Source organism: Triplophysa rosa, linkage group LG5 (genome assembly GCF_024868665.1).
Source record: "Triplophysa rosa linkage group LG5, Trosa_1v2, whole genome shotgun sequence".
Taxonomy (NCBI): domain Eukaryota; kingdom Metazoa; phylum Chordata; class Actinopteri; order Cypriniformes; family Nemacheilidae; genus Triplophysa; species Triplophysa rosa.
The window spans coordinates 25407646-25424754 of record NC_079894.1 but is presented as its reverse complement, the minus strand read 5'-3'; the positions used below and the strand labels follow the sequence as shown (position 1 = coordinate 25424754).

The following is a 17109-nucleotide window of genomic DNA, read 5'->3' as shown; positions in this document are numbered from 1 at the left end:
TTGTAATGTAACAAGCATGAACTTATTAACTAAAATATAACACAGCCCAAGTCAATGCCAAATGCCTTGCCATTTACCTCCGTGAAGAGACTGACGCTATCGTGCGTGGAACTGCAAAGAAACTTACAATGAAATGGAAAAAAATATTATTCAGCACATAGAAATAAGTGCGGGATTCAGGCCCGGCAACCCACTCATGCAGCCTAGCCTGGCGAGAACATGGCAAAATGAGTCGGGATGCGGGCATGCTACTTACAAGCTACAGGAAAAAAACATTTTAAAAAGTTGGTTTGCACAAAGATGGTGGTTATAAGCCTACTGATCCCATTGCTCCGAATAGTAGGCCTAATTAAACGTAATTACATACACTGTAAAAAAATCCTGTTAAAACAGATGAAGTACTGGCAGAAAATTACCAGTACATTTTCTTTTATTTTACGGACATTTCCGTTAATGCTAAAATGTAATGTAATTCAGTGCAAAATGTAAAATGGAGAACATGCATACTGGAGTGAGTCGTGGTCATTATTTATCTTTGTTTCATATGCTTTGTCGAGTAAAATCGATCATATCTAAATGCTTGGGTGAACGTCCGTTTTCAGTCTGTTGAGGCCGGCTGCGGAGAAACGCGGTCCTCCACGGCATGGGGCAGATAAATAGTACAGTTTAAGGTTGCTAAGCAATCAAGCTTATTATTATTTTTTTAATTTTTGAAATGATTATTTTGATTAAAGTAATTTTCAACCTTTAATCGGCATTTAGACGTATGACGCCGCATTCTCTCATATAATTTAACTTATATGGGATGATATCTCAGTTTCAGTTTGGGTGGAGTTTCTGACTTGTGCAAAACTGCATTATAAGTAAATACTGTTTTCTGTTACGAATAAATTACTCTTCTAACTCTTGTTCTCTTACCTATTTATGTTACCTTTATTATAGGTAATAAATTAATAACATAAAATAATATATTATGTTATTAGATTAAGGTTCGGTAAATTCCGTTAACATAGCTTAATTAGAACGACCTTGCTTGTTCTACAAACACCATGCACTGTGTTTTATCTTAAGTGTTTTTCTGTTTGTTTGTTTTTTAATAGATTTTCTTCTGTAAAGCTGCTTTTGAACAATGCACATTGCGAAAAGCGCTATATAAATAAATTAGAATTTTATTATGCAAGCAGGAAGAAAAAAGCAAAATGGTTCAGAATTACGTAACGCGTTTACATCCAAACGCCGTAAAAAACGCGCGAAAAGTCGTCCATAACGCCGTATTTAACGGCGTTCTAAGGCACTTGAAAGCGCCGTATTTTGCGCCGCTGTCTGGCCATATGACGCGCGTAAAAAACGCCGTTTTGGTTGCACAGAGCGCGCGTCTTTTACGGCGTTTTGTCTGTTGTATAATGAGCCCCTCCCACTGATTTCCACTGCCGATAAGTTTGAACTGCTCTCACCCAATCACTGATGAGCTGAGCCAGGATCTAATTCACCATGGCCTGCTACTAAATCCTTGTAGTGGCCATTGATATTACTATGTTTTGATTAGTGGAATGAAGATGTTTATGAAAATCATTTTTTCAAGTGAATTTTATGTAAAAAATCACTGCAGCCAATTCCAGCAAATTTGGCACACACCAACTCAAAAACCCCTATCTATAGGTAAAGTCTATGTTTTTTTATTTATGCTTATTTTATTTTATTTATTTGATTGACATCGAGAGTTAAGGCCTTAAGACCTGGACGGATCAAATATTTCCCCCGGCATTTCACCAAGCATTCACTTGAGACAATAATTATGTTTGCGAGACACATACATTCTGATGTGCGCACTTTTGGATGTTTCAGTCAGAGTAAGATCATTGTTGTGACTTAACATCTTTGAATAACCCTTAACATCAATCAGGTCCCGCACTTTATTTTCTCTAGTACAGTTAATTCCTTTAATGCAATAGGCAGACTCGCTCTGCTTGATATGCAGCTTTTGCAGTAATAATGAATGCACTTTATTTAGCCTACAATAAAGCTGTGCATTAACATGTATGATATGCTTTTTAATTATGTTTTTTAAAAGTCTATTCTTTTTTTAAATGCGTCATGCAGAATCGTTATCATCAGCAGGTGCATCAAACATCGCCTACACTAAAAAAATCTGTAAAAACAAGGCACAATATACTGTATTAATATGAAGGAATTTTCCGTATTCATTTTATACAGTTGTTTCACTTGTATTTTACATTTTGCACTGAATTAAATTACATTTTAGCATTAACGGAAATGTCTGTAAAATAAAGGAAAATGTACTGGTAATTTTCTGCCAGGACTTTATCTGTTTTAACGGGATTTTTGTACAGTGTATGTACAGTGGCAAGAAAAAGTATGTGAACCTTTTGGAATTTCATTGTTTTCTGAACAAATTTGTCATAAAATGTGATCTGATCTTCATCCAAGTCAAGGGTATTGACAAACGTGTCTAAAAATAGACATCTTTCATGTCTTTATTGAACACACTCATTCAACATTCAAAATGGCAGTAGAAAAAGTGAACCCTCAGAATTAATAACTGGTTGACCCCCCTTGGCAGCAATAACCTCAACAGGCGCTTCCTGTAGCTGTGGATCAGACCTGCACATCCTTGAGGAGGAATTTTAGCCCATTCTTCCTGGCAGAACTGCTTTAGCTCGGTCATATTCTTTGGACGTCTCATGTGTACGGCCCTCTTCAAGTCAATCCATAGCATCTCTATTGGGTTGAGGTCTGGGCTCTGACTTGGCCACTCCAAAAGGCGGATTTAGTTTTTCTGAAGCCATTCTGTTGTGGACTTGCTCCTGTGTTTTGTGTCGTGGTCATGTTGCATCACCCACCTTCTACAAAGTTTCAACTGACGTACAGACATTCTCACATTATCCTGAAGAATTGTCTGATATACTTGGGAATTCATCTTCCCCTCAATGATTCCAAGCTGGCCAGGCCCTGATGCAGCAAAGCAGGCCCAAATCATGATGTTTCCTCCACCATACTTTACAGTTGGGATGATGTTTTCATGATGATATGCCGTGCCCTTTCTACGCCAGATGTAGTGCTGTGTGTTTTTTCCAAATAGTTCAATCTTAGCTTCATCAGTCCACAAAACATTTTGTCCATACTGCTGTGGAGTGTCAATGTGCTCTTTTGCAAACTTCAGGCGTGAAGCAATGTTCTTTTTAGTAAGCAGTGGATTCCTTCGTGGTGTCCTGCCGTGGATACCCTGCTTGTTCAGTGTTTTACGTATTGTAGACTCATGAACAGAGATGTTAGCAAGTTCCAATGATGCCTTCAAATCTTTGGCTGTCATTCGGGGTTGTTTCTTTATCTCTGATGAGACTTCGTTGTGCTCTTGGTGTTATTTTGACTGGGCGCCCACTTCTTGGTAGAGTAGCAACAGTCCTAAAGTGTCTCCATTTGTAGATTGTTTGCCAAACTGTAGACTGGTGAATTTTCTAAAGTGAAATAACTTTGAAACTCTTGCTAGCTTTATGTAAATCAACCATTCTTGATCGTAGATCCTCTGCAAGCTCTTTTTGGTGAGGCATGGCTCACATAAGCGTGTTCTTGTGCAGAGCAAACTCCAAAAGTTTGAGGGGTTTTTATCAGTCAAAGTAGCTTAATCAAAATTCCAAATGGTTCACATACTTTTCTTGCCACTGTACATACACTGTAAAACATCCTGTTAAAACAAATAAAGTACTGGCAGAAAATTACCAGTACATTTTCCTTTATTTTACAGACATTACCGTTAATGCTAAAATGTAATTTAATTCAGTGCAAAATGTAAAATACAAGTGAAACAACTGTAAAAAATGAATACGGAAAATTCCTTCATATTAATACAGTATATTGTGCCTTGTTTTTACAGATTTTTTTAGTGTAGGCGATGTTTGATGCACCTGCTGATGATAACGATTCTGCATGACGCATTTAAAAAAAGAATAGACTTTTAAAAAACATAATTAAAAAGCATATCATAGATGTTAATGCACAGCTTTATTGTAGGCTAAATAAAGTGCATTCATTATTACTGCAAAAGCTGCATATCAAGCAGAGCGAGTCTGCCTATTGCATTAAAGGAATTAACATACTGTACTAGAGAAAATAAAGTGCGGGACCTGATTGATGTTAAGGGTTATTCAAAGATGTTAAGTCACAACAATGATCTTACTCTGACTGAAACATCATTCCACTAATCAAAACATAGTAATATCAATGGCCACTACAAGGATTTAGTACCAAGGCCATGGTGAATTAGATCCTGGCTCAGCTCATCAGTGATTGGGTGAGAGCAGTTCAAACTTATTGGCAGTGTAAATCAGTGGGAGGGGCTCATTATACAACAGACAAAACGCCGTAAAAGACGTGCGCTCTGTGCAACCAAAACGGCGTTTTTTACGCGCGTCATATGGCCAGACAGCGGCGCAAAAGACGGCGCTTTCGGGGCGCCTTAAAACGCCGTTAAATATGGCGTTATGGACGGCTTTTCGCACGTTTTTTACGGCGTTTGGATGTAAACGCGTTACGTAATTCTAAACCATTTTGCTTTTTTCTTCCTGCTTGCATAATAAAATTCTAATTTATTTATATAGCGCTTTTCGCAATGTGCATTGTTCAAAAGCAGCTTTACAGAAGAAAATCTATTAAAAAACAAACAAACAGAAAAACACTTAAGGTAAACCACAGTGTTTGTAGAACAAGCAAGGTCGTTCTAATTAAGCTATGTTAACGGTTTTTACCGAACCTTAATCTAATAACATAATATATTATTTTATGTTATTAATTTATTACCTATAATAAAGGTAACATAAATAGGTAAGAGAACAAGAGTTAGAAGAGTAATTTATTCGTAACAGAAAACAGTATTTACTTATAATGCAGTTTTGCACAAGTCAGAAACTCCACCCAAACCGAAACTGAGATATCATCCCATATAAATTAAATTATATGAGAGAATGCGGCGTCATACGTCTAAATGCAGATTAAAGGTTGAAAATTACTTTAATCAAAATAATCATTTCAAAAATTAAAAAAATAATAATAAGCTTGATTGCTTAGCAACCTTAAACTGTACTATTTATCTGCCCCATGCCGTGGAGGACCGCGTTTCTCCGCAGCCGGCCTCAACAGACTGAAAACGGACGTTCACCCAAGCATTTAGATATGATCGATTTTACTCGACAAAGCATATGAAACAAAGATAAATAATGACCACGACTCACTCCAGTATGCATGTTCTCCATTTTACATTTTGCACTGAATTACATTACATTTTAGCATTAACGGAAATGTCCGTAAAATAAAAGAAAATGTACTGGTAATTTTCTGCCAGTACTTCATCTGTTTTAACAGGATTTTTTTACAGTGTATGTAATTACGTTTAATTAGGCCTACTATTCGGAGCAATGGGATCAGTAGGCTTATAACCACCATCTTTCTGCAAACCAACTTTTTAAAATGTTTTTTTCCTGTAGCTTGTAAGTAGCATGCCCGCATCCCGACTCATTTTGCCATGTTCTCGCCAGGCTAGGCTGCATGAGTGGGTTGCCGGGCCTGAATCCCGCACTTATTTCTATGTGCTGAATAATATTTTTTTCCATTTCATTGTAAGTTTCTTTGCAGTTCCACGCACGATAGCGTCAGTCTCTTCACGGAGGTAAATGGCAAGGCATTTGGCATTGACTTGGGCTGTGTTATATTTGAGTTAATAAGTTCATGCTTGTTACATTACAATCATTGCGCAACATTATTGCGTCTCCTTATAGTCAATCAATTTTTGTAATATGGAAACGAAAATCACATGGGCTACTGATAAGAGACATGCATAGACTAAAAGGTCCCTGTAAGTCGCTTTGGATAAAAGTGTCTGCTAAATGCGTAAATGTAAAATCTATTACTGTTCGTTCGTCCTGTTTATAGCACGAAAGTCCACTGATGTGTGAGCTCAGCAGCAAAAATCAGGTGCAGATACGGTTTATAAAAAAAAGATCTCTCATTCCAGACTTTCTTTTCATACGGAATACGCATTAAGTACTAAAATATAAATCTAAAAACGACCAAGCGATACAGATAAACAGAACAAGACCAACTACGTAAATATTGACTAATGGATCAAGCGAGTCTCAAACCGGCGTTTAATGCTGTCTTAGATTGCGAGTCAATCTCGCTAACCAGCAGACCACCACTCACAGTACTTAGCCTCTGCTTAAAGGGAATGCAGTTTACTGTGGCTGACCTCGTTTATACCAGGAGTGATTTCTGGTGTTGGAAATTAGCTAATACAGTATTTCAACCGATTGCTTTTTTGCTTTTCACGTAGGCCATACGCGCTATATGTAATACGCAGGATACATTACTATGGGATCGGTTGGCCTTTATACAATTGCTGACCTCGTTGTGTAACTATACATTTCCAAAGAGAAGAAGTCGCTTCCTCGGAAAGCAAGCAATGGTTTGTTTAATATTAGCAAAGGTAACACTGCGCACAAAATAAAATCCTGTAAAATGATCAGTGGTCAATTGCTCTGGTCTGGCTCAGTTCATCAGTGATTGGGTGAGAACAGTTCGAATTTACTGGCTGCGGAAATCAGCGGGAGGGGCTCATTATACAACACACAAAATGCCGTAAATAACGCGCGCTCTGTGCAACCAAAACGGCGTTTTTTACGCGCGTCATATGGCAAGACAGCGGCGCAAAAAGCGGCGCTTTTCAAGTGCCTTAGAACGCCGTTAAATACGGCGTTATGGACGACTTTTCGCGCGTTTTTTACGGCGTTTGGAATCGCGACGCTGTATTTTGCGGCGCAAATACTGTTTAAAACGCCGTCAAAAATGGCGTTCGGATATAAACGCGTTTAATCTATGGCGTAATTCTGATACCATCGGCTTCCCATATAGAAGCTGTCTATCTTCATTGAACCCGTCAAAGCAACTGTTTCAAATCGCGCTTAAGTGGTTTAAAAGCCTGTACACGAATAAGAGCGTGATTACATAATGTAACGCTAGACAAAGGATGTCAAAACAAACGGATGCTGCGTTAATTGCGATAAATATTTTCTCACGCGTTAATTTGAAAAAATTAATCGCATGCGTTAACGCGTTAACGTTGACAGCCCTAGTTTTTATCAATGCCTAGGTACAGGTTGTTGTTAATACGCCATAGGTCAAAGAGCATACGGGTTACATGACAATAAAACATGGCGGATGCTATTTGTTGTAAATGTTGTATTCATACTACTCACACTAAATAGGCTACGTACACGCTGCAAAGTTTCGGGAGTGACAACCGCATTTTTCAACTAAAATATCTGGCAACACTGGCACTCTACCGCAGGGCTAGCGGTTTTAGCAACTAGCCCCATTCAACTTGAAATAGTAAACACTTGTACATCTTTTCATATGACTTTCTTGGACTGTGCATACAGAATAGGCACACGCATCTCTAATGCATGTTTAGATACGTCATTAACAACTACTTGTCCAGTTCGGTTCCGTACACACTGCGTGAAATTTCTGTAAATGCGGTTGTCACTACCTGCATTTTTCGGGAGTTAATTCGGTAGTAGAAAACGGTTGTCACTCCCGAAAATTAGTGATGTGTGTGTGTGTACAGAACAGGATAAAGCACTAAAAGGTGAAGTGACAACCGATGCAGTGTGTACGTGGCCATAGATTGTAATGTTTTAACGGTCGATAAGTAGGTACTTATTTAAATTCAGTACGTACAGTCACAGTATGCGATTTCGGATGCAGCTTCTGTTTTAAACGTTTAAAAAGTTAAGATGTCAGTAACACCACTGAAATACACAATTCTTTTAGTACTTCAGTAAAACTATTAAAAAAATGTCAGACGTTTGTGCCCTCACACACCTTTGACATGTGAGAAAAGTCTGCAAAGCCGCCTTTCCCTCTGAACGTGTTGCTGCTGAATGGGTCTGATGCAGCGAATGGATCTGTTCATGAGAGAGAGAAAAAGATTAAATATTGTATTATTTTTCTTTTTACTCTTCACCCAGCACCTTATTTTTATACCACCTTGTTGTTATTGTGATGTATATTTCTTGTCGAGTTTTGTGTAAATGTTTCAGAAACTTTGTTACTACACACAATCAAGCCAATAAAGTAACTTTAGATCAAAGCTGAGAAGAGAAGTAGAACTAGATATGAAGAACGAGATGAGCCGGACGACCGTACGTAGTATGCTAGAGATGAAGAATAACGAAGACGATGCAGATGATAGAGAGAGAGATGATCGAACAATGAGGAGAGGAGAGAGAGAGAAGAGACCGATGAACAGGAACTGATGACAGCAGAAGAAGAGATGAGAGACGAAAGGAAAGAAAAGAGACGAAAGAGAGAGCAGATAGAGAGAGAGAGATAGAGCATTTCGTATTGTGCATAAGAACGAAAATCTCCTGCAGCTCAGTGGAAGTCTGGGTCTGTACATTGTCACACGGTAAGTTACTGTGTTTCACTAGCTCTTTGAATAACAGTTGATTACATATAACAGACATAGATCCTTCATCTCTCAGATATTCACTGTTAGAGAACTAACCCGCTATCTGACATCAGTCAATATACTCTACAAATTACTCTTTTCTAAATAACACCTATGATCACACTAAAGAAGGTGTCAATCTTGCCGTAAAAGATATAAATTTCATATTTGAAAAATCAGCAAAACAATCAAAATTAAAAACAAAAAGGAAAAATCAGATATCCAAAAATGACAAAAACTGGTTCGATCATGACTGTCAAACCTTTCGCAAAAGACTGAGAACATGTCAAACCAGAAACACAGAGATCCAAATAATGCAGAGATTCGACTTCTTTACTGTGAAACATAAAACAATACAAACATACACCAGAACCAAAAAAGCCCTTTACACCAGTGTATATTTTGACAGCAAATTTTGATTTAGTTTTAGTCATAGTCTTTTGACGAAAATGCAATTTAGTTTTAGTCACATTTTAGTCAACCCCATCATTTTAGTTTTAGTCTAGTTTTAGTCGACGAAATATGAAAAACATTTTAGTCGAATAAATATACATTATATTTAGTCTACTAAAATCTAAATGGTTTAAATCATTTACTTGGTGTAATTAAATGTTCCATACAAAGATTCAACTGTTTTGACATAATTTACTTCACCTTAGAATAAATTAAACCAGGTCATTACCTTTATTTTCAGAAAAGTTCAGTAACTAGATTGCATTGTTGGAACCAGAATATTAGACCATAAGACATGTTCCAGTTCGTTCAATTCCATTTGACTCAATTGACTCGTTAAGTAGGGCGTTTCATTCAGTTCATTCAACCAATGAAACCTCTGACGGGCTCACACTCAAAGGCTATTGGCTCATGGCATGCCTCTTTGAAGAAAGAGCGCACTGTCTTTGCTTGAACAGCAATGAATGAGAATAGCTTTCAAAAAGACATATTATATAAATTGTATTACATTTCTTTAGTCATGCAAACATGTTACATATTTGGTTGGAATGTACAGTTTGACTCACTTCATCACTTCTATAATCAGTAGAGGACAGCGCTGGTTTCTTTTGGCTGACTCTATGTTGCATTTCACGTTATGCAGCAGCTCGTGTTAAGTTAACATAGGCATATAAAAACCTTTGAGCTTGCCTTCGTAATGTGTTTCGGGGTGACTCGCCTGCAGTCGCGCTTCAAGTTTGCGGCGTTTTACCGGCGATCGTGAAGGAAAATATGACGCTTTGTAAACCGCGTGGAGACACAGAATACATGTCTGTGCTTCCCCTTCTCCCAGAGACTTCTCTCTGCCGTTTATATGAGATAAGCAGCACATGCGCGCAAACTGATGTCCGCCAGGTGGGACAAGAATATTTTCGTCTCGTTTTTATTAGTTGACGAAAATGTCAGTATATTTTATTACAGTTTTCGTTATAATGCATTCATTTTTATTTAGTTATCGTCTCGTTTTCGTCAGTGAAAACATGTCGTTAACGAATACTTTTCGTCATAGTTTTCGTTAACGAAATTAACACTGCTTTACACCCCAAAACAGCTGACAATAATCCACAAGTCAGTCAATACAAATCAATTCTGGGATAATTGTAACAATCTGAAAAAAACTGATCATGAAGAACTGGCAATTCAAAATGGAGAAATATGGGAAAGTCATTTCCAAACATTGTTTAATAAAGTACAGACAGACACAAACTGTGAGCAAAATCAAACAATTAGAACAACTACAATTAGCAATCAAAGATAATCAAAACCCATTAGACTTCCCAATAACTGAAAAAGAACTTGAAGACAAAATCAAAAACCTTAAGGCAAAAAAAGCATCTGGACCTGATGGGATTTTAAACGAAATCATAAAACATACAAACATAAAATTCCAACGGGCCATTTTAAAATGATTTCATGTGATTATGAGTGTAGGTCACTTCCCCGAATCAAGGCTTGATAATACCAATCTTTAAAAACTGAGATAAATTTGACCCCAACAACTATAGAGGCATCTGTGTGAGTAGTAACCTGGGAAAACCATTCTGTAGTTTAATAAACGCTCGTGTTCAGACCAAACGCGACTTGCGCGAATGAATCGCGCTATTCGCGCGTAGTTGGACACTTGAACGTTTTGAGTTTACTCGCTTCATTCACGCGTGAAATTCACAACAGACGCTAGCTCGAAAAAATAAAATGGCGGCCGAAACGCCCGTTGGAGCATAGTTTTGTATAAATGTAAGTTTTATTTTCACTTTCAACAACTACTTATTGCATTTCTAGCGAGAAATTAGATATTGTAGTTTTTAAATATGTGATTAGTTATTGCAAAGACGCTCTCTGTTTATAATTCAAATAGACTTCAGTTGCGCTGCTTATCTGTTTCTCTATGGCAAGCCGATGGTGTCAGAATTACGCCATAGATTAAACGCGTTTATATCCGAATGCCGTTTTTGACTGCGTTTTAAACAGAATTTGCGCCACAAAATACGGCGTCGTGATTCCAAACGCCGTAAAAAACCCACGAAAAGTCGTCCATAATGCCGTATTTAACGCCGCCTTTTGCGCCGCTGTCTTGCCATATGACGGCGTAAAAACGTTTTGGTTGCACAGAGCGCGCGTTATTTACGGCGTTTTGTGTGATGTATAATGAGCCCCTCCCGCTGATTTCCGCAGCCAGTAAATTTGAACTGTTCTCACCCAATCACTGATGAACTGAGCCAGACCAGAGCAATTTACCACTGATCATTTTACAGGATTTTATTATGTGCGAAGTGTTACCTTTGCTAACATTAAACAAACCGTTGCTTGCTTTCCAAAGAAGCGACTTCTTCTCTTTGGAAATGTAAAGTTACACAACGTGGTCAGCAATTGTATAAAGGTCAACCAATCCCATTGTAATGTATCCTGCGTATTACATATAGCGCGTATTGCCTATACGTGAAAAGAAAAAAAGCAATCGGTTGAAATATTGTATTAGCTAATTCCCAACACCAGAAATCACTCCTAGTATAAGCGAGGTCAGCCAGAGTAAAAAGTAAACTGCATTCCCTTTAAGCAGCAGCTGAGTACTGTGAGTGGTAGTCTGCTGGTTAGCGTGATTGACTCGCAATCGCTGACAGCATCAAACACCGGTTCGAAACCCGCTTGAACCATTAGTCAATATTTACGTAGTTGGTCTTGTTCTGTTTATCTGTATCGCTTGGTCGTTTTTAGATTTATATTTCAGTACTTAATGCGTGGTCAGTATGAAAAGAAAGTCTGGAATGAGAGATATTTTATAAACCGTATCTGCACTTGATTTTTGCTGCTGAACTCACACATCAGTGGACTTTCGTGTTATAAACAGGACGAACGAACAGTAATAGATTTTACATTTATGCATTTAGCAGACACTTTTATCCAAAGCGACTTACAGGGGCCTTTTAGTCTATGCATGTCTCTTATCAGTAGCCCATTTGATTTTAGTTTCCATATTACAAAAATTGACTGACTATAAGGAGACGCAATAATGTTGCGCAATGATTGTAATGTAACAAGCATGAACTTATTAACTAAAATATAACACAGCCCAAGTCAATGCCAAACGCCTTGCCATTTACCTCCGTGAAGAGACTGACGCTATCGTGCGTGGAACTGCAAAGAAACTTACAATGAAATGGAAAAATATATTATTCAGCACATAGAATTAAGTGCGGGATTCAGGCCCGGCAACCCACTCATGCAGCCTAGCCTGACGAGAACATGGCAAAATGAGTCGGGATGCGGGCATGCTACTTACAGGAAAAAACAATTTTAAAAAGTTGGTTTGCACAAAGATGGTGGTTAAGCCTACTGATCCCATTGCTCCGAATAGTAGACCTAATTAAACGTAATTACATACACTGTAAAAAAATCCTGTTAAAACAGATGGAGTACTGGCAGAAAATTACCAGTACATTTTCCTTTATTTTACGGGCATTTCCGTTAATGCTAAAATGTAATTTAATTCAGTGCAAAATGTAAAATGGAGAACATGCATACTGGAGTGAGTCGTGGTCATTATTTATCTTCGTTTCATATGCTTTGTCGAGTAAAATCGATCATATCTAAATGCTTGGGTGAATGTCCGTTTTCAGTCTGTTGAGGCCAGCTGCGGAGAAACGCGCTCCTCCACGGCATGGGGCAGATAAATAATACAGTTTAAGGTTGCTAAGCAATCAAGCTTATTCATTTTTTTTATTTTTGTAATGATTATTTTGATTAAAGTAATTTTCAACCTTTAATCTGCATTTAGACGTATGACGCCACATTCTCTCATATAATTTAATTTATATGGGATGATATCTCAGTTTCAGTTTGGGTGGAGTTTCTGATTTATGCAAAACTGCATTATAGGTAAATACTGTTTTCTGTTACGAATAAATTACTCTTCTAACTCTTGTTCTCTTACCTATTTATGTTACCTTTATTATAGGTAAATTAATAAAATAAAATAATATATTATGTTATTAGATTAAGGTTCGCTAAATTCTGTTAACATAGTTTAATTAGAACGACCTTGCTTGTTCTACAAACACCATGCACTGTGTTTTACCTTAAGTGTTTTTCTGTTTTTTTTTTTTTTTATAGATTTTCTTCTGTAAAGCTGCTTTTGAACAATGCACATTGCGAAAAGCGCTATATAAATAAATTAGAATTTTATTATGCATGCAGGAAGAAAAAAGCAAAATGGTTCAGAATTACGCAACGCGTTTACATCCAAACGCGGTAAAAACCGTGCGAAAAGCCATGTATTTAACGGCGTTTTAAGGCGCCCCGAAAAGCGCCGCCATTTGCGCCGCTGTCTGGCCATATGACGGCGTAAAAAACGCCGTTTTGGTTGCACAGAGCGCGTCTTTTACGGCGTTTTGTCTGTTGTATAATGAGCCCCTCCCGCTGCTTTCCACAGCCAATAATTTTGAACTGCTCTCACCCTATCACTGATGAGCTGAGCCAGGATCTAATTTACCATGGCCTTGGTACTAAATCCTTGTAGTGGCCATTGATATTACTATGTTTTGATTAGTGGAATAAAGATTTTTATGAAAATCCTTTTTTCAAGTGAATTTTATGTAAAAAATTACTGCATCCAATTCCAGCAAATTTGGCACAAACCAACTCAAAAACCCCTATCTATAGGTAAAGTCTATCTTTTTTATTTATGTTTATTTTATTTTATTTATTTGATTTACATCGAGAGTTAAGGCCTTAAGACCTGGACGGATCAAATATTTCCCCCGGCATTTCACCAAGCATTCACTTGAGACATAATTATGTTTAAGAGACACATACATTCTGATGTGCACACTTTGAATGTTTCAGTCAGAGTAAGATCATTGTGTCTTAACATCTTTGAATAACCCTTAACATCAATCAGGTCCCGCACTTTATTTTCTCTAGTACAGTATGTTAATTCCTTTAACGCAATAGTCAGACTTGCTCTGCTTGATATGCAGCTTTTGCAGTAATAATGAATTCACTTTATTTAGCCTACAATAAAGCTGTGCGTTAACATGTATGATATGCTTTTTAGATATGTTTTAGTTAAAGTCTATTCTTTTTTTAAATGCGTCATGCAGAATCGTTCTCATCAGCAGGTGCATCATGAACATCGCCTACACTAAAAAAATCCATAAAAACAGGGCACAATATACTGTATTAATAGGAATTAAAAGGAATTTTCCGTATTCATTTTTTACAGTTGTTTCACCTGTATTTTACATTTGGCACTGAATTAAATTACATTTTAGCATTAACGGAAATGTCTGTAAAATAAAGGAAAATGTACATTCTGAACAGCAGAATGTACTGCGTTCTCATCAGCAGGTGTATCATAAACATCGCCTACACTAAAAAAAATCAGAATGAACTGAGAGATAAAGCATCAAACGTCAATGTCCTATAGAAATCCCATGTAGAATTTGGCTGAAAATATTAGAATCAGTAATTGAAGCGATTGCTCTCTATGGCAGTGAGGTGTGGGGTCTGCTGACAAATCCAAATCAAGATTTTACTAAATGGGAAAAACATCCAATTGAGAGCCTGCATACAGAACTCTGTAAAAATCTCTTACAAATGCACCGGCACACAGCAAACAATGCATGCAGGGCAGTCACTCATATCATTCTAAAGCCCTGAAACACCACGAGATGAGCAAAGAAATGAATCCTCTCTGTCAGCTGGTCCAGAGCTTCAGTCATGATGTTTCAGTCCTAACATCTACTGATGCTCTCAACCACAACAATACTGACAAAATCACACTCAACACAATCACAACACAAATGAAACAAAACTATATCAATCACTGGGAAACCCAAACAAAACAACAAAGTCAAATGCAATGTTATTTGGCCCTAAAGAGAGAATCCAGTCTGTACACAGTGACCGATGAAAAACTAAGAGCCACGTTGACAAGATACCGACTCAGTGGACATAAACTCACCATAGAGACGGTTAGACACAGACAAACATGGCTGCCACAGGACCAGAGACTGTGTCCACACTGTGATCTCAACAACACTGGGACGGAACTCCACTTCCTAACAGAATGCACAAAATACACGGACATACAGACAGTGTTCTATGGAAAAATCAAGTCCATACACCAGACGTTTGAAAGTCTGTCAAAGGATGAGAAAGTGGCGTGTCTAAACTGAGAACACAAGGACTGCTGTGTGTTAGCTGCACAATATGTGTCTGCCTGTCACAATCTTCCCTGACCTGATGTTTCCAATATATCTACATAACATTATATTATTATATCCCTTTATTCTGCTACTTACATGTATATTTTGCTTTTGTAAATCTTGTCTAAACTATACTCTATTTCTGTTTTTACATATATTATATTATAAACCACTTGAAGTGCACTACATACATCACACTTTTTTTATTTTATTACTATTATCATCTTTCTCTTCGTTTGTTTACATATTGCACTATTTGTACGCAGCTCAGCTGCAAATGCTTTGGCAATACGAATGTACACTTTGTCATGCCAATAAAGCACACCTAAATTGAAATTGAGAGCACAAACAAGCAAATGATGGTATGGAAACATCTCCTAACACAACACTTATAATAACGAATCCAAACATTTGAACTCAGTCACTGTGTATTGAACACAGGTGCTATTTTCAGCGTGTGGCCTCCGTGAGGCGAGTGTTTCCATGACTTTCAGTTTGTTTTCCATCTGCGGTGTGAAGCATGTTTCTGATGAGATAATGACAGCGTTCTCTGTTTGCGCTCATGTACATTCGGCTGGTTCCTGCAGCACAGTTTCAATCTACACGTATCTCAGTATACCAAATTATATATTGAAGTTTAAAAGATCACATTAGTTGTCTTTTACAATAATTCCACTACTTTGTATGTCTCCGGTTCTATGCAATGATGTCTAAAATGACAAAATTCTCCCATGTCCATAATGTCCATTTTGATAGTCTTTTGTAATATCCCCTACTAATAAATGTCTGATTCTTAATAACAGTCTGGTGGGAAACAAACTAGCGCTAGATTTTCTGTTTTATCACACTTCAACCTGCCACAATTAACTGACATGCTCATGGGAGTCTTTATTTACATCCTGACAGACATCCTGGTCATTTTTGTTGCCTTTGTGTAAATAAGATAATTATTTAATCACATATAAATAATTAATCATCTTGACCGAGGGTCTAATCTTATAAAAATACGTCCTTAAAATACAACAAAGCACATTCTTTTTAAAGGTTTCAGAATTGAAATAATTCATAGCAGGAATGGCTAAATTGTGACTTTATGAATATGGTAAAAAAAAAAGAGAGAAACTACAGTGTGTTTGCTGTGACAGTAGGAAAGCTGAGCTAGTCAAACGTGTGCGAGTTTTCCTCCAGTCCGCTGCTGTAAGTGTCAGACCACTAACAGTTCTCAACACACACGCTTGTGTTCCCGTAAAGAGCCTTATTTAAGGAGCGCATCGGTCTGTGCATTTCTCATAAATGAACCCCGCTTCCTCTGACGGGATGCGCAAAAGCAACTTACCTGCTTACCTTGTACAGCAGACGTGGTGTGAGAAAGAAACACGAACGAGAGAGAGAGTTGTCTGGGTTCCAGCTGCACTGACATTCTGACTTTTCCGTTGGGTTTAGCCACAAAGCGTTCCCTGTTCTAGCAGGAGTATTTTTGGAAAACCTGAAGCTAAACGTGTACGTAAAAGCACTATTAATAGAACCACCCCACAGGAAATGTTGAGGTGCTGCAGATATAAATTGCTGACCGCTACCTATTAAAAATAAAAGTATGAAACGTGTATCTGTCCTTGATTTAAACAAATTTGTTCTGCATATTTCTTATTCAGATATATTTCTGTATGGCGCAGTGAACGGGTGAGGTTGCCAAGATTTCTTTAAATGTGACGTTTATTATAGCATTCATACACAGTCTCAAGCTCAACAGTTTTTTAAATTATTTTATAATTTTGGTAAATTATCATTTCTTTAGTTTTCATTACATTATTACAGTGTTCTAATAAAAAAATATAAATGATATATTTACATATATACAGTATGTAATCTGTATCATGTATATATATATATATA

At 37.4% G+C, this 17109-nt stretch overlaps 1 protein-coding gene across 6 annotated transcripts in view; it reads right to left on the bottom strand.

Annotated features, from left to right (window-relative positions):
- eps15l1b (epidermal growth factor receptor pathway substrate 15-like 1b) overlaps positions 1-17109 on the bottom strand; it is a 46659-nt gene that overhangs the window by 10993 nt on the left and 18557 nt on the right. For 3 of the 6 annotated variants that reach the window (XM_057333392.1, XM_057333393.1, XM_057333395.1), the window contains exon 21: positions 7894-7976. The exons of the other annotated variants lie outside the window; for them this stretch is intronic. In XM_057333392.1, coding sequence (XP_057189375.1) covers positions 7894-7976 — 83 coding nt within the window. The remainder of the gene's footprint in view (positions 1-7893; positions 7977-17109) is intronic. 6 annotated transcript variants of the gene reach the window in all.